Here is a 25,079-nt window from a genome sequence, read left to right as displayed (position 1 = left end):
AATCTTATCCTTTAGCTGCAATTCTAAATGCTTTTTGATGCTATTTTATAAAGACACGTAGACGCTCATGTGTCCATATAAAAGCCTCAAAATAGGCACCCATTAGGCCACAGAGCCTGGGCAGCCTGTTGTAAAGCTATCCCTGCATAGACATGATGAAATATTGTGGTCCTTTTTTAAGCTTGCTATTTATTTGTATTGCTATCTATCTGTGCACAGCTTCAGTTTTTGACAAAGCCGTTTGGTTAGTTTCATGGCCTTTCAAAAGTGCACTGTTTCTAAATTCAGAGAAAATGAGTGCACTAATAAGGTTGTGTGATGCACAGGAAATGGCCGCTCAAATGGCCAAGATAAGTGCGGACCTTGGCCACTTTGCCTGTGTTTTTTTTTCTTGCTGCCTAATCTGACTGAGAGGTAGAGACAAGGAGGGCATTAAAGGAACAGAAAACAATGCAATGAAAGACAATCTTTATAAAAGTTGTATAAGTCTACTTGGCAAGTGTTAAATGGATTCAAAATAACTTGGATTAAAATAAATTGCTACTGATGTAGTATCCAGGACTCGGAGTGCAGTTGCTGTGGTTTATTTTGGCTGGGGGCAGGTAGCGTATTTTTTGCATGCTGATTGTTAGCTTGCTATAATTAATTGTGCACACTTCCTGAGCCAATGTGATTCCCTGAATCTAAATAAGTATAGATTTCAATTATAGACCAGTATGAGACTGCAACGCACAAAGCATGTTGGGATGGAGGAAGAGAATGAGCCAGAGCTTTTAGAGTGGTTTCAACACTGCTGCCATCTCATACTAGCCCACGATCATGGTTTCAGTGTTTTCATGCATGTCAACGCTTTGAACTTGAAGGCCTGGGATGGAAAATCCCTAAGATTTTGTATTTGTCAGGTTAATATTCAAAGTCACTGTGTGTTCACTGGCTGCTGGCAAATATATAATCTGTGTATTTTTAAAAATTGTATCAGGCTGTTTAAATTGCTAATCAAGCTGATGCTATATTTATGAATGTGGACCTGGTTAGGGATGCGACAAAGGCGCAGATACATTTTCCTTTAAATATTTGAATATTCAGTGCCACTATCTGGATAAAGCAGTTGGTAACTGGATAGTGGCAATATGAGGTCTACAATCTGGATAAGTTATCACAGCCTTCTATAGGTTCAAAGTTATCCAGATGTCATCCATGTCGCGGGCCAAATATTGTTACTACCTAGATAAGTTCTGGGAGCACCCGCACTCCACCCCGGCACTGTCAACATAGTGTCTCGAATATCCTGTTCAGCAGCACTTAATCCGGATGGCAGTGCTGTTATTCAGATATGTGCTTATTAACATTGACCCCACAGACAATAAAAACATCACTCAGCAGCCTACACAGATTACTGCCGGCCTTTGTATGTGAATTTGGATGCTACCAGAAGTTATCTAGTATCGCCAATATTCAGCACCAGTACCCAGATAGCTGTCGGGACAAGTTAGGACAGCTATTTTGCTGTCCTAATTTGCCCAGATAATTGCTGGCACTGAATAGCATTGGTACCCAAATGATTTCTGGCTTTGCCTGTGGACCAGTGGTGTAGCGAGATGGCTAATATAGGGTCAGCCCAAAAATGTATCTCTTACCCTGCCCTCCTCACCCCTCTTGCACCCCCCAAACCAAAAGAAATACCTGAGCTGGCAGGGATTCACAAACCCTGCTAGCCAAAGACCTCCTCCCGTCAGAAGGTACACCCTATGCAGCTGGCTGTCATGGCTTGCCTCCGCACATGCGTGGAAACTGAACATACACAAAGGGTGGGGTGGCAGCAGCTTGGGACACAGGGTGTAAGTGTTCCTTCTGCTGGGAGGAGGTCTTTGGCTTGCGGGGCTTGTGGATCCCTGCCAGCCACACCAACAGAGCACTGATTACGAGTGGGCCTGAGTCCAAACTGAGTGGGCCCCAGCCCACCCATGACTACGCCACTGCTATGGACTGCCCTAGCAGTCCTGATAAGGCTGAGGCAGTTAAACATGATATTCAGCAGGTCAGCACTAGTTGTCCCGGTAGCAAGAAGCCTGCCTCAGATGGGGGTCATAAAAAGTGGCATCTCAACACAGGTCTGTGCTTACAGTGCCTACACAGTGCTGATACTTCTTTAATCTTTAAGTTGGGCTGGGAGGATGGGGGGGGGCAGCAGTGGGATATCCGGCAGTGAGAATTCTGCCTAGTGATTGGACCCATCCCTGATTATATGACTATCTAGCAGAACCAAGAATGAGAGTTTAGTGACCAATCACCGGAAACTTCTGTAGATTTGTATTTTATACATTTATGGTTTTGTCTGGTCCAGGAAAATCTCGCCAAGGCGTAGCATTTCTCACTCAAAAATCCTACCAAGGGATTCCGAAAAATATATCTGCTTCTCTAGTAAAATCACGTTCTTAAAAAAATAAATCTGTTGTTCAATTTTCAGTTCAACATAAATGGAAGCAACTTGAAACAGCATTCAAAAATGTGATTGAAAAAAAGGTGAAAAATTTTGTATTCTAGAAATCTAATGTGAGGGAGGGAGGTAGTATTAAGTATGAGTATCCTTTGAAAGGTTTTGTTCTAAGGTGGCAAAAAGGCTCCAAAAAGCTTGTAGCCATCTTTGGAAAACTGACTGTACTTGATTCGGAGCCTTTTCTGCTGACATATCTCACATTTTGTACCTCATCCAAATAGTGATACAGAAACTGCAGGGCCTTGGTTGGACTAGGCCAAGTGTCCTCCTCCCCCACAGTTTTGCAGAAGCCTGACTTGTTCACTAACAAGGGTAATGACTTGAAATCCATTTTTTCCATAACTTGCTTTTTTGGATCTGTGGGATGTCTGTTTTTGCTTTTAAAAACAACAAAAAATTAATTAGAACTTGGAAATGCCTTGCATTTTCTTGACAAGACATTTGATATCTGCTTTCAGGACCGCTGCCATCTCTGAAAGATTAGCTTCTTTTTTTTTTCCAGACCTTAAACACTGGCTCTTACTAATTTAAAGTAAAACTGCTGCTTTAAGGAAAGCTGTTAGTAAACCAGCTTCTCAATGTTAAATTCATTTGTTTTAGGTAATGTAGAAACCAGGTTTTACGTATAGAAGGAGTATTTTGCTAAACTCACCACCACACAGATGCCTGTAGAAAAATAGATGCAGGGAATAATCATATGTATACTTTTAAATATATATAAACCCCCAAATTCAATAAAAGTTGCTAAAAATTGAGCATGCAATTTAATTGAATATCAAACCAATTAGCATTGATAATTGAATGCTAACAATTATTGGTGCTAATTGGCATTAATTAAAATTTATGCACGTAAATTTATGCATCCAGATCTGCGTGTAAATTTCACATGCAGATCCAAAAAGTGGGCGCAGCCATGGGAGGGTCATGGGTAGACCATGGGCATTTCCACAATTTACGTGCGTTATTATAGAATAAAGGGGATTTACGCCAGGGTTTCATTGGTGTAAATGGTTGCGCCTAAAAGTAGCTCTCAGGTTAGTTCATGGACAGTCCGGAGATAAAGTCGGGCAGACCTGGAAATTATGTGGGCACTGCAGATATTTTCGAGGCCAGTATCCGGATAAATAGCTAGGCATGTTGGACACACACATATACACCCAGATTCTATATGTGGTGCCTGAAAATCCGTGCGGAAACTGAAGCGTATTCTGTAGCACTGATTAGCTAGTTAACCAATTAACAGCACTGATTAGCTAGTTAATTGGTTAACTAGCTAATCAGTGCTGTTAATTGGTTGTTAAGCAATTAGCAGCACTAATTGGAATTAATTGAGATTTACAAACATAACTCGCTAGGGGGTCCTTTTATTAAGGTGCGCTGAAAAATGGCTTGCGGTAGTATAGACGTGGGTTTTGGACATGCGCCAATCCATTTTTCAGCATGCCTGTAAAAAAGGCCTCTTTTTTTGCCAAAAATGGACGTGTGGCAAAAATCAAAATTGCCACGCTTTCATTTTCGATCTCAGACCTTACCACCAGCCATTGACCTAGTGGTAAAGAATCTGGTTGGTAATGACCTACATGCATCAAATGCCATTTGGCACACATCCGTTATGCACATCTGAAAATAAAAAATATTTTTCAGATGCATGTATCAGACGTGCGCCAAAAATGAAATTACTGCAAGATCCATGCAGTAGTCGGGTGGTAACTCCAGTTTGGCGTGTGTTGGATGCACATAGACGCTTACGCGGCTTAGTAAAAGGGCCCCTAAGTGTATTCTATAACGTGGTGGGTGTAAATTCTAAGTCACATAGTTGAAAAAGGGGCATGGCCATGGGCAGGGCGTGGGTTTCTAAAATCTATGTGCATTATTATAGGACATACCCAATCTGTGCCTAATTTAGGCATCTGGATTTACACCAAGTAAAATGTGGCCTAAATGAACATGACCAAATTTAGTTGTATGGTGAGCCGCTCAGCATATTATATATACCGCATAGAAATTTAAGTCTATTCTATAAAATTTAGGAGTACTTTAGAGAATACGTCTAGGTATAATTTTTTTCTGTGTGGATTTTTACGGCACTATATACAGAATCTAGCCCATAATGCAGTACCAACTATGCTTGGCTAGTTGTCCAGGTTTGGTATTGAACATTTGCAGGACCCGGATAACTTGTGGGTGCCACCAAAGCCCAAAAGATTCAACGCTTCAGCCCAGATGAGAGCAGGCACTGAATACCCAAAACTAATTTAGCCAGTGCACCAGAGATTAAGAAAATACTGTCACCAGCTGAATCTTGACTGGTAAATGAAAAGAAATGTATTGGATCTTACTCAGACGTAGCGTTTTGCCAGAATTGCTTTTAAAATCTCATTATTCCACCAAGCAGCTTACTTTAATCTCTTTTTTTGTAAACAAGGATAGAAAGAGCTTAAATGAGCTCAAACTGTGTGCCGCTAAGCAATTTGCTTTGAAAAAAAAGTTCATGGAAGTGATCCGTGGTATACACAGGCAATCATTTTTTATAGCATAATTTCCACACTGAAGATTATAAATGTATTTTCTTTCAGATAAGTCCTGCAAAGGTAAATGCTTTTTTTGCAGCAGGTTGCGTCAACTCGAGAGCTACAAACAGAATTAGTTTCCAGAGTAAAAGGTCATGGAATTGATACACTAAAATGTCTTTCATATTAACATAGTAACATAGTAGATCACAGAGGGTAAAGACCTATACGGTCCACCCTGTCTGACCAACAAAATAACTCATAGTATAAGGTATGATACATACACTTGATCTTGATTTGTCCAGCCACGATCAGGACACAGGCTGCAGAAGTCTGCCCTGCACTGGCCTTGCTTCCCAATTACTGGTGCTGCCATCTAATCACCGCTAAGTGTGTTGGGTTCCATGCCTTCTATACAGGTATTTTCTCTGTCCCTAGTGGGTTCACAATCAAAGGGTCCCTTTTACCAAACGGTGGTAAAAGAGTCCTATACTTGTTTTCCAAATGCTTAAATCTCCCCATCTTACTCCTTTCTCATTCCCTCCTCTGGGATCCTTTCTAGGTAGGGAGTTCTCTCCTTTCCATGTGGCTTGACAGCTCTGTATTTGCTCCTGACATAAACACTTCACCATTTCTTTGTATATCTTCATTCCCTGCTAGAATACAGATAAGGGTCCTCTTTCCCTTTGACAGACAGACCCAGAATGAGAGGTTTACCACCTCAGGACATGAACACTCTCCACTTCACTGCTGGATCCTTCAGAGAGAAACACTACTCCAGGGACATTACTGTGTAGCACCTCCTCAATAACTATAGGCAGGGCAAATGCATGCAAATCTCTCTCATGAATATTCATTGTGTTATCCTGAAAACCTGACTGGCTGGTGTGCCTGCAGGACCAGGTTTGGGAACCACTGCATTATGACGTTTCCAAAAAACTGTTACAGTGCTTCATCAAATTCTCAGAGGACTCTTCTGAAAGGAAGAAACCCAGTTGTGGGGAAGGGGGAAGAGGTAGATGGTGGCTTGCATAGGGGAATTGTCCTGAGGGGAGGGCTTGCAGCAGGCACTTATACATGCCTTGTGGCAGCTGTAAATATAGAATCTACATCTATATTGTATGCCCATCCAAGATCCTCTTTTTCCCTGCTCTGCTTACACCCCCTTGACATCTTTACATAGTTACCTTCCCCACACGTAAATGGCCCCTTCTCTGAAATGCCATTCATACAAAGTTGTTATTAATTACTGGCTACAAGGGACCAATGCAACCCAATATTGTTATTACTCATCAGGTTTACTCCTTTTCCTCCTCTGTGAGGATTTTGGAGGTGTTTTTGGATTCTACAGGTGCTTTGGAGCTTCAAGTTAGTAAGGTGGTTCCGAAAACATTTTTTCTTATGCATAAATTACATTGTATTCGTAAATATTTTGAGGACCATTAATTTCATTTGTTGGTTCAGGCTTTGTTGCTTAGCTCTTTAGCCTATTGTAATATCATCTATTTAGGCTGTTCTCAAGCGCTAATGCGAAAGTTACAGACGATTCAGAATATAGCATTGAAGCTGATTTATTCTTTAAAACGTACTGATTGCCTGCCAATAGATTATTTCAAAGTTCACTGGTTGTCAGTAGCTGAAAGGGTTTCATTTAAGTTATCCTGTTTGATGTATAAGGTTTCTTATGGCTTAGCTCCATTTTATTTGACAAGATGTATTGTTTTGCCATTTATTTTCTTTTCCATCTATAAAGGGTAAAGTAAGAAAGAAATTGTACACATTTTTTGCTTTCTTATCAGGCAGCTAAATTAGGAAAAGACATTTCATCTTTGGTAATGCAGGCATTTATGTAGATTTCAGATGATTTCTTAAGACATATTTGTTTTTGAATTATGGAAGGAAGTGATTGTATTTGTTTTTAAATGATTAATTTTGAAGTTGTATTTCCTGGTTTGTCCAGTTTATTTGTATGTAACTTGTATCGAACTGCAAGGTATTGTGGGCTTTAAAAATAAAGTGTAATGTTATAGTTCTAAAATAAGGACCTTCATGTTTAGGTCAAGAGTAGAGAAATATATTTATGCATCAAAAGCATTATGGTTATCTTTGGAGCTAAAGAAATGGATGTGGCCATCCAGAGGGAACATGTGAAATGAACAAAAGAGTTCATCTGAAATAGAAGCACTGGGGAATTCGGCACACAGGGCAAGTGAGGTGATATGAACCCAGCAAGAGGAATATTAAAGAAATAGCTGTTGGAGAAATCAAATAGAAGACAGTGTTAAGGAGTGGAAGCAGTGGAGCAGAAGCTGATCAAATGTGGTTCGGGGGCTCCAAAATGTATGTAAGCCAAATATGAGCAAATATGAGCTCGGTCAACTTTGCACAGTAACAGCACTGGTAGAATCTGGGTTTTGAAATCTCACCGAACTGCTAATCAAATATGACTGTTTCAATCAAACAAAGCAAGTATTATTTTTTCTTTCACTATGTAGTTATTATAAAAGAGGTTTGCCATGATACCGCTGGCCAGCTATTGGCAGTAAATATTATGGGGTAGATATTCAACTGGTGGTGATCAGCATGCTTTTGTCCGCTGTCAGTTTTATGCAGTGCGTTTTTTTCTAGTGAAAAAGGTGCCGGTACTCAAATGCCAGGCCACACTTCAGGGGTGGGGTGATCACTAAGGGACCCACCCCACAATAGCCAGGCCCCCTGCAACCAGTCATAGAATCTATGACAAGGCAGAATTTGTGTGTGTAGCGCCTGAGATCTTTCATTAAAACTTGGGGACCATGGGTCAAGTTTAGCAGACAATGGGAAAGGTGCCATTACTCAGTACCAAGTACCTCTTCAAAAAAAAAAAAAAGCCCTGGCTTTATGTCTAAATATTCAATGTCGGGCCATGTCCGGGCACCAACATGGAATATCCAGGGGTATGTGGCCGGATAAAACATACAAAAGAAAAGTAACACTGGGCCTTTAAGACTGGGACAATTGAAAATCTGGGCGAATGAGATAGCTCTTTTACTGAGCTCTATTTTCGCCCGTGTGGCCATCAGCGAGTATTTTTACCAGACGTTGGGGCATTGAAGTGATACCACGTGCATGTTACAGAGTTTCTCTCTGACCCCTGAGGCAGGCATTGTTTCACGCCGAAACACGGCCCGTGTCAGGTCATCAATAAAGATTTTCAATTGTCCCAGTCTTAAAGGCCCAGTGTTGCTTTTTTTTTGTATGCTTTCTTTGTATGCTGTTGTACCCTCTCTATCCGGATAAAACATAGCCATTTAATTGTGATATTCAGCACTTAACTGGATAAAGATAGAACTGTGTTCTGTTTGGTCCTATTTAGGCAGTTATCTTAGCCGGTTAAGCACTGACTCCTCCCTGGAATGCCCACAAAGTAACTGGTTTCGACTTGGACACTATCCGGTTAAGAATTGCTGAATATGGTCTACCAGAGTAACATTAATATAGCCATTAATATTATTAATTATTTACCTATATTTTAGTCCCACATTTTTCCTTTCTCCCTCCAAGCCCTGTTGTGGTCGGATGTATCTACTTTGGGGGGTTGTTCTGGATCTTCTAATGATATTTTTCTGTATGTTTGTATCATACTCTGAAGTAGGTTATGTTTCTGAATCAAGTGGATATTCATAAGGTTTTGTTTGCAAATCCTAAAAGTAAAATAAAAAAAGATCTGCTGAATGTGTCCGATTAACCTTGAATAAGCAATTTAAACAACCAGGAGCATTTGTGGCCATTTTAAATTGCTTTGAATATCAACCCCTATAAAACTTCGTAATTCAAAACTATTGATTAATTGTTTTCTGTTTGTTGTTTTCCTCCAAGGTGCTTTTATTATCTGTTGGACTCCCGGACTGGTCTTGCTGCTTCTTGATGTGTGCTGCCCCCAGTGCAAAGTGCTCACTTATGAGAAATTCTTCCTGCTCCTGGCCGAGTTCAACTCTGCCATGAACCCCATCATCTACTCCTATCGGGACAAGGAGATGAGTGCCACTTTCAAACAGATTCTGTGCTGCCAGCGCAACGAGAATGTGAATGGCACTACGGAAGGGTCCGACCGCTCTGCCTCTTCCCTCAACCACACCATCTTGGCTGGGATGCACAGCAATGACCACTCCGTGGTATGAAAAGAACGGTGGTAACCGGAGGGACGAAAACAGGCCAGCACAAGAAAGAATGGAACCACCTGGGATGAATTAACTTCCAAAGACAAAGGCATGCATACGAGGACGCAAGGAAATAAATTATTAACACATTTACAAGGTACTTTTAAACACTAATAAGACTGCATGGTTCTCCAGACACCACGGACAGAGAGCCACAAGACCAACTTAATGTAAGAAACCAGCCATGCATATGCCTTTCCTCTCATGCTTGTGCTTGACAGATGAAGGCACTACCCATGTGCAGGGGAGCCTTTGAAAAAGTCTGTTTCACCCTACACTTGCACACGACTGTGCCTTTCCCAGGTGCCAGCTGGAATCAACACGGAATACCTAATTCAGCTTCTACCTGCCACCGTTACATGTAGAAAGAGAGATTTTTTTTTTTTTGTGATTAATGAGTGCATTTCATTTAATAAACATTCATATTTATCACCATCAGTATGATTGTGATGGATGTTTTCTGGGCAGGGAAAGGATCCATCACTTTTGTATTATCAGCTGTACTGCCGTTAACTAAAAGGAAAAAAAAGTATTTTTCTAATACAGACAACAGGAAAGTACTATAAATTCAGATCAGTGTTGTTTAAAATATAATAGGATGCTCATTGTGAAAGGGAAGAGCACGGAGCATCACATGCATTTCTTTAAACTAGCACAGATGTGACAGTATTTTAGTGGTCATTCTTTTTAACTTTCCTTCTTAAATGTGCTTTCGACATAGGAAGGTAATAAGCTAGTAAAAGCTCCGTGAAGAATATTTGCGTGTGTGTACGCTGTACAAGAGCTCCTGTTACTAGAGGTTTAACAAAGCACAATTAACCTGCTAACTTTCTCTGGTTTTTGCACTATGGAAACTACGGAAGTTGTTTATTAAGGCTTAGGATCCTATTGAGCGTTAGCATGTGCTATCTGCCACACAGCCCAGAGGAGTAAGAATGACTGACGGGCTCATTTTCAAAAGAGAAAAACGTCCAAAAAAGTGGCATAAAGCAGCATTTGGACGTTTTCCTCACAAAAATGTCCAAATCAGTATTTTCAAAACTTATTTTTAGACGTTTTTCAATGAAGTCTGTCAGAAGTATGTCCAAACCTCAAGGGGGCATGTTCAGGGCGGGGCTTGGGCGTCCCTAACACTTAGACGTTTTTCAGCCATAATGGAACAAAAACGTCCAGGACTAAAACTAAGTCATTTTGAGCTAGACCTGTTTTTATAACGAAAAAGGCACAAAAAGGTGCCCTAAATAACCAGATGACCACTGGAGGGAATCAGGGATGACCTCCCCTTATTCCCCCAGTGGTCACTAACCTCCTCCCACCTCCCAAAAATGTGATGAAAAACATTACTTGCCAGTCTCTATGCCAACCTCAGATGTTATAGTCAGGTTCATTAGAATAGCATTCAGGTCCCTGGAGTAGTCTAGTGTTGGGTGCAGTACACTGCAGACAGGTGGACCCAGGCTCCTACCTCCCCCTACCTGTTACACTTGTGGAGGAAACTGTGAGCCCTCCAAAACTCACCAGAAACCCTCTGTACCCACATATAGGTACCCCCTTCACCCGTAAGGACTATGGTAGTGGTGTACAGTTGGGGTAGTGGGTTTTGAGGGGCTGAGCAGACAAGGTAAGGGAGCAATGGTGAGATGTGTACCTGGGAGTTTTTTATGAAGCCCACTGCAGTGCCCCCTAGGGTGCCCTATTGCTGTCTTGGGATGTCAGGGGGACCAGTCTACTAAAAATGCTGGTTCCTCCTACATCCCAATGGCTTGACTTTGTGCGTTTTGCACTTGGACGTTTTTTTTTCTTCAAAAATGGAGCAAAAAAAAAAAGCACAAAAAACAAAACGTCCAAATCACAAAACAGTATTAAAAAAAAAAAAAGATAGCCGTTTTTCTTGTTCGAAAATTACTTTCTTTCCTATTGAGATTTTGGACATTTTTTGCAAAACATCCAAAGTCGTACTTAGACGTCATATCGAAAATGCTCCTCTGTGTGACAGACAGCACACGCTACTGGCATTGGCACACATTCAGTGTTAGAAAAAGACACCCCCCTCCCCCCATATCTGGTAAGCACCTATTTTTTGTTTACCTTTTCCAAAAGAAATCTGAATACTAAGGATTAATTGAAGTAAACGTTGTTTGAAGGGAAATAAATAGGGCAAGGACTAGCGCGGGAGCCCGTACCTCCTCCTAAAGAGGTGGCGGAAAGGGCTCCCGGTGGTAATGACCACGCACTAATGGGGGAAATTAGCACACGGCCATTACAGCCCCTCCCCCCAAATGCGGCCATTTTATACTGCCGCGCTAAAAGTGGCCACAGTGCACGGGAAACTCACAGACTGAGAGCAGTTAGTAAAAAGGACCCCTTTGTGATTTTCCTTTTTGCCGATAACGGTGCTGATAGTGTGTACATGCACCTTCGGGAAAGAGTGCACCCTCTATGCAAATAGTGTATACTATTTGTAAAACGCATGCATTCTCAACGATATTGATCCCATGATGATAGAAGAGAAAAATGAAAACAAACACAACCCACATTCCTGGAAATGACTCAAGAAATGACCCCCCCCCCCCCCCAAACAAAACTTTTCTGGCTGCTCATCCCTGGAAATAAATCAGTTTGGTTTTCACCTCGCCAAAGTCAATATGAACAGACTGACCCTATGCGGGATTTTCTCAGTTGTGTGCATGGAAATGTAATCCTACATTAGGGAAATCACAACTGCAACTCTATGGATTCTATGGGGCAAACTCAGGATTGGATTGCCTGTTTGGATTGTCCTGGGTGAGATGGTAACCCCACAAGTAGAGTACTCATGTAGCAGGAAGAGCAAAGAAGCCACACGATGCCAGTGCAGAATGCACACTTTGTACATGTAGCTTTAAAATATTCACTAATCACATACAAGAATCCTTTCTTCTATAAACAGCGTATTATGATCTTTTTAAAATCTGGAGGAAAAGCCTCCCGTGTCGTGAAGCAACTCCGAGCTTCGCAGTTGCACCGTCATATACTTTACGGAGTACTCACTTGCATCATCGGCATAAAAACCTCCAGTATATCATGATTATTGTTCATTCTATGTTGAATCTTAATCACTCATAATCAGAATTATGTATAATGTTCAAACTCTCAAAACTTATCTTTGCAGTCATACAGTCTAGTTACTATCCACGGCCAACTGTGGCCAGAGTTTTGGGTCCTGCTTCCGGGTCCGTGGTCACTGCAACTATTTCTTTTCTGCAGTCTCTGAAACAGTGCAACTGCGAAGTTCGGAGTTACTTCACGTGAGGCTTTTCCTCCAGATTTAAAAAAGATCATAACACGCTGTTTATAGAAGAAAGGATTCTTGTATGTGATTAGCTTGTGCAGTATATATAAAATATTCACTAGTCATTTGTGGATAGTGTCAGGAATAGCTACATGGCAGATTTAGGGGGAAAGTTATCAACGTAGGCTATCTTCAAGATGGGTTATTGTACTGTTAACCCCAGTTATTAGTAACTTGGTCTCTTTGCATAAAATGGTATTTGTGCTAAAATAGCACGGGTTAGTGGTGAAATAAGCCATATTACCGTAGCCCATTTTGATAACTTCCCTCCTTAAATATAGTCCTTTGTTTCATTAGCAATTTGTAGCCTTAAAAGGCACCTTAAAAATGAGAAAAGCTTGGGGATCCCCACAATACCGAATTGCATATGGGTGTCTGTGTATATATATAGAGAGAGTGCCACATTAAAACAAATACCAAATGTTTACATAGCTGTTAATGTCTTATGATAAACTAATTGAGTTATGACTCAGCAGACCACACGGTGGTTAAAGATGGACAGAATGTGACCAAGAATTTGTATGTGTAAGTAGAAGAAAGTTAATATGGACACGAAGGAGCAGAAAAGTGATAGAATTGGTTTCACATGCAGATACAAGGAACAAAGAAAGAAATCAGTGTTTTCGGAGAATGATAAGCAATGTACAGTGTTTGTGGAAGAAATGTTAAGTTATCTAGAAGATGTGGTTTGGCAGAACCTAAAGATTATATGCCAGGTAGTGACAAAAGAAACCTATACTTCAAATTTTTGTACAAGACAGACAGATGCATTCTTTACTGGAGCTGAGAAAATGAACCAGTTTTCTCCCTCTTGTATATATATTTCCACATAAAAGATGTTTTAACCAACATGCTAAAGCCACTAATAAAGTTTCCTCAATGAGTATAACAATGATTTTTAAGGGTGTGGGCCTTGTGATTTACCTTCATTTGGAATTAAAAGGGAGCTGTGATGGTCTGATTGTAAAGGGACAGAGACTGTGACCTTTCAAACTGCTTATTTATTTATTTATTTGTTGCATTTGTATCCCACATTTTCCCACTTATTTGCAGGCTCAATGTGGCTTACATTATTCCGTAATGGCGATCGCCATTTCCGGAATGAGAAATAGCAAAAGCTGGCAATGCTGTTATTCTGTTGTGCAAGACAGACAAATTCCCTCTCAGTTTATCAGCTAAGTAGTATAGGCAGAGATGTCCTTAAGGGTCAAATGTACTAAAGGGCCGATCCGATTTTGCTGATATGGAGGCCCTTTTACTAGGCTGCAGTAAAAGGGACCCTGTGCTAGCAGCAGCAGCCATTTTGCCACGCCCCAGGGCCCCTTTTACCGCAGTGGGTAAAAAGCCCCAAAAAAGAAATGGCCATGTGGCATGCTCGCACTAAATGTGTGGCCATTTCAGAGAGCACTTGCCACCACCTGTTGAGGGTAACCCCCTCTAATATTTCTGCTAGCACCGGAAATGCTGTGCGCTGGGGGTGGAACTACCGCAGGTGCATGCGTCGGGCCAGCGGTAGTTCCAGATTGCAATGCAGCAAGCCTTTAGTACCTTAAAGGTCCATATTTGAAGATTTGTCTGCATCTGAAGGGTTTGTGCAATTACATAAGTACATACAGGTACATAAGTATTGCCATACTGGGAGAGACCAAAGGTCCATCAAGCCCAGCATCCTGTTTCGAACAGTGGCCAATCCAGGTCACAAATACCTGGCAAGAGCCCAAAAAAGTACAAAACATTTTATGCTGCTTATCCCAGAAGTAAGCAGTGGATTTTCCCCAAGTCCATTTTAATAATGGTCTATGGACTTTTCCTTTAGGAAGCCATCCAAACCTTTTTTAAAGCCTGCTGAGCTAACCACTTTTACCACATTCTCTGGCAACGAATTCCAGAGTTTAGTTACACATTGAGTGAAGAAAAATTTTCTCTGATTCATTTTAAATTTACTGCTTTGCAGCTTCATTGCATGTCCCCCACTGCACTCATTATTTTATAGACCTCTATCATATCTCCCCTCAGTCATCTTTTCTCCAAGCTGAAGAGCCCTAGATGCTTTAGGCTTTCATTTAGCCTTACATTTCAGAGTCAGCTGAGCAAACGTCAGTGGATAAAATTCCCCCCTCCTTGACTCCTCTCATGATAAGTGTTGTCTGGAAAGGGTCATGGATTTGATATACCACTTGCATATTGTACAACCAAAGCGGTTCACATTTTTATTATATGCAGGTATGTTCTCTGTCCCTAGTAAGTTCACAATCATAGGGTCCCTTTTGCAAAGCAGCGGTAGTAAAACTGCATGGGTTGTGTGCGCAGAATCAGCAATATCGTGGGGCATTCTGAGGCATCCCACGTTATTTCTGAGATCAGTGAATGCCTTTTCCTGCACTAGAAAATATTTTTTATTTTCTATCACAGGTGGTGAGATTAGGTGTTCCCGGTGGTAATCGGGCAGCATGAGGACATTGCCCCGCGCTGCCCAATTACAACACGTGTAGCGAGTGAGCCCTTACCACCTAATTAATAGGTGGCAGTAAGGGCTCACGTGGTAATGGCCGTGTGCTAATTTGAAAATTAACGCATGACCATTTATGGCAGAATTGAAAATTTGGCCATTTTAAAGCCATGCTAAAAAATGGCTGGAGTGCACAGGAAACCCTTGCGCTAAAATTACTGCTGGCCACTTTTTAGCGTGGCTTATTAAAAGGACCCCTAAATCTTTCTACCTGGGGCAATGGAGGGTTAAGTGGCTTGCCTAGGATCATAGACATTATGGGGTAATTCTATAAATAAGGCGTTAACACTTACATGGCAAATACGTATGGAAATGACTAGAATATGAGGATATATGTACATACACGCTGAAAATTTGCTTATGTGTTATTCTTGAAATCTGCTCTTATTACATAGTATATATTTTACAGGTGCATGTGCACATGGGCGGAGTCTGGACAGGACACACACACACTTACATACACAACCTATGAGCCTAATATTCAGGCCAGGGGAGTTAGGACGCGGTCGGTGCTAAGCCCAGATATTCAATGCGGGCCGTTTCCGGTGACCGCCATTGAATATCCGGTTTATTTTTAGCCGGTTTGAAGATAACCGGCTACGCCAATATTCAGACTTAGCCGGTTGTCTTCAAACTGGCCAAAGATATTCCACTATTTGATGTGGCCAAATATGGCTGCTAAATCTGGTCTAAATATTGGCGGATAGCTGTTTATATCTTGCAATATAACCGGCTAGCCGCTAACCGGGGATATTCAGCAGGGAATAGCCTTTAAGCGCTATTTAACCGGTTGGTAGCCATTTTGAACTGTTAAATAGCGCTGAATATTGGGGTGTATGTGTATATTTTCAGCATCTAGGTGCGAACATTTACACCACTTCTATGGCTTGCGTAAGTGCTTCTGCCTGATTGAATACACATTTATATACCCAGTTACCCAGCTATTTAATAAAGGGAAATAGGTACTTACGTTCCTTTATAGAAGGGCTCCTAAATCTTAAATTGCCCTCTATCACTGGTACACAGTTTCACTTTGGCTTGTCAAGCCACCTTTTGTCCAGTTAACTATAGACTGAATATTCAGCATAAGTAGATTTGGGCTGATTACCTGACTAAAGTAAACTAGGTAAAGTGGTCCAGTTAATTCTACCCAGACTCAGCTGGATGAATATTGACCTCTTCATACAAATAGCCTCCTAGGATGCATTCCTGTACGATGGTTGTGACATACAGTCTCTTCAATTATTCCTGAATTAATGTTTATTTCTGCTTTGAATTTTCTCAAAGATAGAACCAGGGTTGGCCAGGTAGTAGGGATGGGTTGTCATTTGCCGATAATAATGCACTCTCTTCCTAAAGTGGATGCACTTCTCGTAAAGAGTACGCACTATGGACTCAATTCTGTACATGGCGTCCAAATTAGGGCGCCAAAAATGTGCACTAAGCGCTTATTCTATAAATGGCACTCCAAGTTGGATGTGCATCAAGATCTGTGCCCAGTTTTGGGCGTCAGGATTTACACCAACCGAACTCTGCTGTAAATCCCCATTCCTAAATTAGATGCGGGTCCCCCGAATTCTCTAATACTGCCCACAAATCCTAGAAGTACCCCTGACCCACCCATGTCCCTCCCATGGTTACACTCCATTTTTGGATCCATGTGGGAAAGTTTACACGCACATCTTTATAGAATAACGACTATAAAGATGCGCACGTCAAATTCCAATTATTGCCAATTAGCACTAATTGATTTAGTATCCAATTATTGTCACTAATTGGCTTGTTAAGTAATTAAATTGCACACACACATTGGGTGTGCACCCATATTTGCGAGTGCAGTTTTGAACACTATATATAGAATTAAGGTGAATGTGCAAAGAGGATGCACTCTTTCCTGATACTGTGCACAGGGATGCGCATGCATTTGCACATATGCACACTATCTGGAAAAGTGTATACACTTTTAAAAGAGTGCACCTTCTTTGCATATAGGGCCAGATTCTACTTATGGTGCCTAAAAAAATCCACACGGTAAACATTTCCGCCTAAGCATATTCTGTAAGCTGCATCTAGATTTAGGCACTGTATATAGAATTCGCTTAGTAGATATCCCAGCGCCTAAAACTACGTGTGTCCATTTCCACCAACGAAAACATGGCCTAAATCTTAGGCCATATTCTTTAACTATGCACGTAAATTTTGGAACACCCACAAAATGCCCATTTCCCAGCCCACAGCCACGCCCCTTTTGAACTTCATGCATTAGAATTTAGTCGCAGTTCATTTACAGAATAAGTTTAGTGAGTTGTGCACGTAAATTCTAATTATTGCCAATTAGTGCCCATTATTGCTTGTTAAGTGCTGTTGTCAATGCGGATTAGCTTGCTAAGCCAATTAAGTTATGTGCACTGATATAGAATATGCCTGGATTTCCACGCAGATCTCTAGGCACACTCTGTAGAATCCAGCAGATTGTGTGTTCTCTTTAAGATTGCACCCTCTTTCACATAATATGCACTCCTTTGCAAAGAGTGCATATGCTTGACAAAATTTGTTTGTGGACAAAAAACTGACCCAGAATAAGAGACACAAAAGTATTTTGGCTGCCCATCCTTACCAGTTACAGCCCAATGTTACTCCTTGACTTACTGTGAATGTAGCATGAAATGCATTTCGGCCTTTGCTCAACACCAACACTACCAGTAGCAGATTCTACCATACCGCCATGGAGATATCTGGGCTAGACAGAAAGGGAGAGAAAATTCAGCACTCCTGTCACAGGTGGCAGTGATCAGAGTCAGGGCATGTCTGGCATGAGATAGAACTCTAAGAAAAAGAGGAAACTGCTTGCTCAGAGAAAAGATGCTTTCAAATATCCAATAACTTTTAGCAAGTGTCAGATCAGTTTGTTTTCCTCGCAATACAAACATATCTAAAGTCACCACAAAATACCTTCATTATATACATTGAGGGGCATAATCGAACGAAAACGTCTATCTCCATGGGTGTTTATCTCCGAGAACGGGTCCGTGAAGGGGCGGACCGAACCGTATTTTTGAAAAAAATAGATGTCCATGTTTTATTCGACAATTTGTGAGCTGGGCGTTTTTGTTTTTCAGTGATAATGGAAAATGAAAGCGCCCAGCTCAAAAACGAATAAATCCAAGGCATTTGTTCATGGGAGGGGCCAGGAGTCGTAGTGCACTGGTCCCCCTCACATGCCAGGCCACCAACCGGGCACCCTAGGGGGCACTTTTACAAAAAAAAAAAAAAAAGGTAAAAGAGCTCCCAGGTGCATAGCACCCTTCCCTTGTGTGTTGAGCCCCCCAAATCCCCCTCAAAACCCACTGCCCACAAGTCTACACCATTACTATAGCCCTAAGGGGTGAATGGGGCACCTACATGTGGGTACAATGGGTTTGGGGGGGGTTGGACGACTAAGCATTAAGCAGCACAATTGTAACAGGTAGGGGGGGGGATGGGCCTGGGTCCACCTGCCTGAAGTCCACTGCACCCCCTAACAACTGCTCCAGGGACCTGCATACTGCTGCCAGGGAGATGGGTATGACATTTGAGGGTGAAAATAAAAAGTTGTGAAACATCATTTTTTGTGGTGGGAGGGGGTTAGTGACCACTTGAGGAGTCACGGGAGGTCATCCCCGATTCCCTCTGGTGGTAATCTGGTCATTTAGGGCACTTTTTGGGGCCTTAGTCGTGAAAAAACAGGGTCCAGGAAAAGTGCCCTAAATTCTAGCTACAAACGCATACTTTTTTTTCCATTATCGGCGAAAGGCGCCCATCTCTGTGCGGGTGATAACCATGCCTCAGTCCCGCCTTCACCACGCCTCCAACACGCCCCCATCAACTTTGTACGCTTCCACGATGGAGTGCAGTTGAAAACGTCCAAGTTCAGCTTTCGATTATACCGCGTTATTCGTTTTTGTGAGATAAACGTCCATCTCCCAATTTAGGTCGGAACTTGGGCGTTTTTCTCGTTCGATTATAAGCAGGATAGTCACTTAAATATCACGACATATATTAATTGAGGAAGGAAAAAAAAGCCACAGTGAGCTGGATAGAGCATTTGCTTCTTTAAGCTCTTCACTTAATCAATATTCTAATCATTCATAGGCATAAAAAAGCCTTCCTCAAACAGAGCAAATAAACTCTTGCCAATCCAACTTTTAGATTTCCTAAATAAAGCACTTAAGTGCCATGTCCTGTAAATTCATTTTCAATGCGTTTCGTGGTACAGAACCACTGCTTCAGGGAATTAGTAAATCGGTGCTTTTAAATCTGTAAAACAGCAGAAACTTTGTTAAATAACAACAACAAAAAAAAACCTTAATGCTCGGAAAGAAGAGAACCAGTTTAGAACAGTACCAGACAGAGATAAGGCTGAGAGATGGGGGTAAAAGTAGATAATGATCAACTAGATTAAATACAGCTGATAAATCAAGAGAAATGGCTAGGATAATCTGACCTTTATCTAGGTGGGAATGGATTTGGCTTACAACTGTGGTTAGAACCATCTTTGTACTATAATGCAATCTAAACCTTGAATGCACTTTTCCCTTTCACACATAGAATTTGTCTTCATAAAGATTCTAGAGTGCAGTTTCTTATCCTGCAGAATTTAGAAGGGTAATGGTAAGAGTCATGTATTTGATATACTGCCTTTCCGTGGTACAACCAAAGCGGAAAGCTCTTTCAATGCAGGGGGGAGCGGCAGTGGTGACCTCGGGCAGGGGGGCGAACGCCTTCTATAAAGGACGACCATAAGGACGTCCATAAGCACGTCATTTTTTGTTTGTTTGTTTTATTTTTGACGTCCTTGGCATGCGCAGAGCAGCCAGCATAATGCTTGGCTACTCTGCGCATGCTCTACCGGCCAATTCTCTAACCATTTTACGAGGGATTAGAGAATGCAAGTGAGCTGCAACGAGCAGCTCATTTGCGTTCCCTTTTTTTGATGCATTGCCGTTCCCTACCAATTCGCTATGGAACGGCTCTAACGACGACTTTAGTGCATCTGGCCCTCAGTAATCAACGATGGCTTCCAAACTTCCTGGTAGCAGCAGAGAGAAGAGAAAGTGAGTGAATTTAAGTATGAAGAAGAATAAAAAAAATTGGAAAGTGGACAATCAATTGTCCAACTTTGTGCAGAATATGGCATCAAGAAACAAACCATTTTGGATATTTAAAAAAATCAAAGCTGAAACTGAGTTTGCTAAGTATAGTGTCGAAGGTGCAAGTGGTGTAAGAGCTAGAAAAGATATGAAAGTAGCAAGAGATAAAGATTTAGAAGAGGCAGTGTACAAATGGTATGTTTAACAAATCAAAGTGTGCAGGGCAGTGGCGTACCTAGGGTAGTTGACACCCGGGGCCGGTCATTTTTTAACACCCCCCTCCAAAATCCAGTACTAGGCATACCGAGAATACAAAACACTCAGGACCTATAGAGCAATTCTACCATACCATAAGCAGTCATTTCTATGAGTCACACAAGGAAAAGGAAAGCATCTTAAACACTACAGTGAGCACTAGAACATCAATTCACCTATTGTAAAACGAAACCAGACAGAATAGTACAGATCGTCGATCCTGCACAGTCAATGCCAACTGAAAGCCATGTCTTTTTCACAAACACAGATACACCCTAATCCACTATAGAATAAGTAATCATAAACTTTCTATTTAGACAAAAATTAAACTGAACCCCCAATGCCAGACTCTGCATACAATGCAACACCACAGAAACAGAAAATGTCCCCTAGTACTGTGCAAAATATAAAGAGAGCAGATGTAAATTTGAAAAAAAAACTAACAAATACCAATCACCACTTTACAAATTAACAAATAGAAATAAAACAAATATAGAAAATAAAATACCATTTTATTGGACTAATACATTTAGCTGTCAGAGGCCAAAACCTTCTTCCTCAGGTCAATACAGTATAGTGTGTTAGTGTCCTAACCTGACCTGAGGAAGGGGGTTTTGTTCTCCGAAAGTTAGTCAAAATTTATTAAAATTAGTCCAATAAAAAGATTACCTTATTTACATGTTCTAATATAAACATTTATTAACACAGCTACAATACTACTTTATCCTAAAGCAAAAAAAAAAATAAAAATATATATTTTATTTACAGTTTGTTGTCTCTGGTTTCTGCTTTCCTCATCTTCTTTTCACTGTCTTCCTTCCATCCAGCATCCGTCTTCGTTCTTTCTCTGCCATCCAGTGTCTGCCCTCTCTGCTGTCCCCGCCATCCAATGTCTGCCCTCTCTCCCTGCCCTTTCCATTCACTGTCTGCCCTCTCTCTCTCCCCCTTCCATTCACTGTCTGCCCTCCCTCTCCCCCCCCATCCATCCAGGGTCTGCCCTCCCTCACCCCCTTCCATCCATCCAGGGTCTTCCCTCCCCTCTCCCCCCATCCATCCAGGGTCTGCCCTCCCTCTCCCACCCTCCATCCATCCATCCATCCATCCATCCATTGTCTGTCCCCTCTCTCTCTCTGCCCCTTTTTTCAGCCACCAGTTCCAGCCCTCTTATCCCACCTGCCCCTAGTTCTAGCCCCAGCCCACATCTCCCACTTGCCCCCCATTTTCAGTCCCACTATCCCACCAGTCCGCAGTTTCAGCCCCAGCCCTTTTCTCTCACCAGTCCTGAGCTTCAGCCCCAGCCACTTCTCCCTGTCCCCTTTTCAGCTCCCAGTCCCCCCAGTTTCTGCCCCTGCCCCCTTTCAGCCCCCAGTTCCAGTACTAGCCCCCTTATCCCACCTACCCTCCTTTTCAGCCCCAGACCCATTTTCCCACCAGCCCCAGGCATGGCTCCCATTTTCTCGCATGGCCCCTTCCCCACCCCCCCTTCTCCCCACCCGTCCCCTTCTCTCCTCTTCTCCCATCTGAGATCCCCCTCCCCACCCCAGTCCCCTTCTCCCCCTTCTCCCATGTGAGACCCCCTCCTCACCCCAGTCCCCTTCTCCCATCTGAGACTCCCCTCCCCATGTCCCCTTCTCCCATCTGAGACCACCCACCCCCTTCTCCCCACCCCCTTCTCTCCTCTTCTCCCATCTGAGACCCCCCCACCCCCCTTTTCCCATCTGAGATCCCCCTCCCCACCCAGTCTCCTTCTCCCCTCTTCTCCCATCTGAGACCCCCCTCCCCACCCCAGTCCCCTTCTCCAATCTGAGGCCCCCCTCCTCAGTCCCCTTCTCCCATTTGAAAACCCCCTCCCCAGTCCTCCTCTCCCATCTAAGCCCCCCCAACTCGACCCACCTGCCACCTTTGTGTAGAGACGACAGCCCTCGTCTCCTGTCTCCATCCTGCTGTGCCTTAAAGAAAAATCTGAAAAGCAGCATGGCAGGCATGCTTCGTGTCTGCCCTGCCTGCTTGTAAAAGAAAGCAGCAAATCTCCTCGTTGACGTTGCGACGTTGCGTCGGGTCTTCCCTCACTGGGTCCCGCCTCCGCGAGGGCGGGACCCAGTGAGGGAAAACCCAACGCGACGTCGTGACGTCGACGAGGAGGTTTGCCGGCGCTTTCTTTTACAAGCCGGCAGGGCAGACACGAAGCATGCCTGCCATGCTGCTTTTCAGATTTTTTTTAAGGCACAGCAGGATGGAGGCAGGAGACGCGGGCTGCCTGCAGTGCCGACGGAGCACCCCCCCCCACCCACTGACACCCGGGGCGGACCGCCCCCACCGCCCCCCCCCCTTGGTACGCCACTGGTGCGGGGTGGAATTAAGTGTCGCTGCACAGTAACTCGCAAAACATATGAACATCAACTTTCAAGCAAGTGATGGATGGTTGTGAGAATTTCAGAATCATCACAGATTATACAACAGTCTTGCACATGGGGAGGTAGGCAGCGCTGACATAGAAAGAATTGAGCCTTTCCGAAAGCAGCTGAATGATTTAGAGGGGCATAATCAAACGGCGCCGGCCATCTATTTGGCCGGCGCCATAAAGCGGCGGCCGAACCATATTATTGAAAAAGATAGCTGGCTATCTTTGGTTTCGATAATACGGTTGGAGCTGGCCAAATGTCAGCATTTGGGCCGGCTTTAGAGAGGGCCGGCATTGGTTTCCGGCTATAATGGAAACTAATGCCGGTGATCTCAAACCCGACCAAATGCAAGGCATTTGGTCATGGAAGGAGCCAGCATTTGTAGTGCACTGACCCCCCTGACATGCCAGGACACCAATCAGGCACCCTAGAGAGAACTGCAGTGGACTTCACAAATTGATCCTAGGTGCAAAGCTCCCCAACTGTACAACACTACCATAGCCCTTAAAGGGTAATGGGGGGCACCTAGATGTGGGTACAGTGGGTTTGTGGTGGGTTTTGGAGGGCTCCCATTTACCACCACAAGTATAACAGGTAGGGGGGATGGGGATGGGTCCGCCTGCCTGAAGTGCACTGCAGTACCCACTAAAAACTGCTCCAGGGACCTGCATAGTGCTGTCAGGGAGCTGGGTATGACATTTGAGGCTGGCATAGAGGCTGACACAAAAATGTTTAAAAAACTTTTTGGGGGGTGGGAGGGGGTTGGTGACCACTGGGGGAGTAAGGGGAGGTGATCCCCGATTCCCTCCAGTGGTCATCTGGTCAATTGCGGCACTTTTTTTGAGACTTGGTCCTAAAAATAAATGGACCAAGTGAAGCCGGCGAAATGCTCGTCAGGGCCGGCTTTCTTTTTTCCATTATCGTGCAAAGCCGGCCATCTTGTAACCACGCCCTTCCCGCCCCCATCCCGCCTTCGCTACCCTACCGAAACGCCCCCTCGAAGTTTGGCCGGCTCCGCGACGGAAAGCAGTTGGCGCTGGCCAAAATCGGCTTTCCATTATACCGATTTGGCCGGGTTCAGGAGATCGCCGGCCATCTCCCAATTTATGTCGGAAGATGGCTGGCGATCTCTTTCGAAAATAAGCTGGTTAATCACAAAGGAGGAACTGCACCTGTGGCAAGTGTACAATGCGGATGAGACGGGGTATGCTGGCAGGCTCTGCCACGAAACACTCAAGTCATTAAACATGAAGACCTGGTAGAAAGATAAATAAAGAGAGGATCTCTATGCTGTTATGTGGAAGTGTTGATGGTATGCATCACCTAAGATTGTTGTGGTGAGGAAATCAGTTCGCCCATGTGCTCTCAAAGAGTGAGTTCTCAGTTCATTATTTTTATTCACAGAGGGCATGGTTTACCTCACATATTTTGTAGAGTGGATTTTCAATCACTTTGTTCCAGAAGTTTGCCATTACCAAAAAGAGGTAATGGCAAACTTCTAGATAATGCACCTGTCTGCCCTCATGCAGACAAGTTGGTTAGTCGAAATGGCATGATTTGTGCCCTTTTTCTACCCCCTAATACCACTTTATTTATTTTTTTAACTTTATGTTTATTGAAATTTTAACAATAATCACACTTGCTACAGAAAAGAAAACATTGGTCAGGAAAAAGAAATACAGACAGGTATCGTATAAAGGAATAAACTTAACACCAAAGTCTACACTAGTCCATAATTATAGGGGGAGAACCAAAACATAAAACATAACTAGAATTTTAATGAAGATATGACGTCAGGTCTAAGTAAGCAGCATATCTCTATACCAAGGGCCTCCAGATGTCAAACTAGTTGACTATTTAGTTGCAGCTTCAGCAGAAGATACAACCCCAACCTGGGTTTCAGGTAGCTTGGCAGCGACAAATTCACATAACTGTTGAGGTTCATAAAACATATAGCGTGCATCCTGGTACTTGATAAGGCATTTACATGGATGGCATAAAAAGAAAAGTGCTACCAACTTCAACACCACAGGTTTCAAAAGAAGAAACTGTCTCCTCATTCACTGAGTGTCCTTCGACACATCTGGGAAGAGCTGAACTTTTGCATTCATAAAATTAGTATCTTTAGACCAGAAAATCATTCAGAGTAGCCAGTCCCTATCTGGGTCTAACACAAAAGTCACTAATAACGTAGCAACTGCAGAGTCAGAGTCTGATCTTTGTAAAAAAAAAAAAAAAAAATCTGCT

The 25,079-nt window shown here is 42.8% G+C and overlaps 1 protein-coding gene across 3 annotated transcripts in view; it reads left to right on the top strand.

The window, feature by feature from the left end:
- Positions 1-10,219, top strand: part of LPAR1 (lysophosphatidic acid receptor 1) — a 191,694-nt gene extending 181,475 nt beyond the window's left edge. For all 3 annotated transcript variants that reach the window (XM_030193749.1, XM_030193748.1, XM_030193750.1), the window contains exon 3: positions 8,866-10,219. In XM_030193749.1, coding sequence (XP_030049609.1) covers positions 8,866-9,167 — 302 coding nt within the window. In that variant the 3' untranslated portion in view covers positions 9,168-10,219. The remainder of the gene's footprint in view (positions 1-8,865) is intronic.
- The last annotated feature ends 14,860 nt before the right edge of the window (positions 10,220-25,079 follow it).

Source organism: Microcaecilia unicolor, chromosome 2 (genome assembly GCF_901765095.1).
Source record: "Microcaecilia unicolor chromosome 2, aMicUni1.1, whole genome shotgun sequence".
In the NCBI taxonomy this organism is placed as follows: Eukaryota; Metazoa; Chordata; class Amphibia; order Gymnophiona; family Siphonopidae; genus Microcaecilia; species Microcaecilia unicolor.
This window is presented reverse-complemented; position numbering and strand designations above follow the sequence as displayed.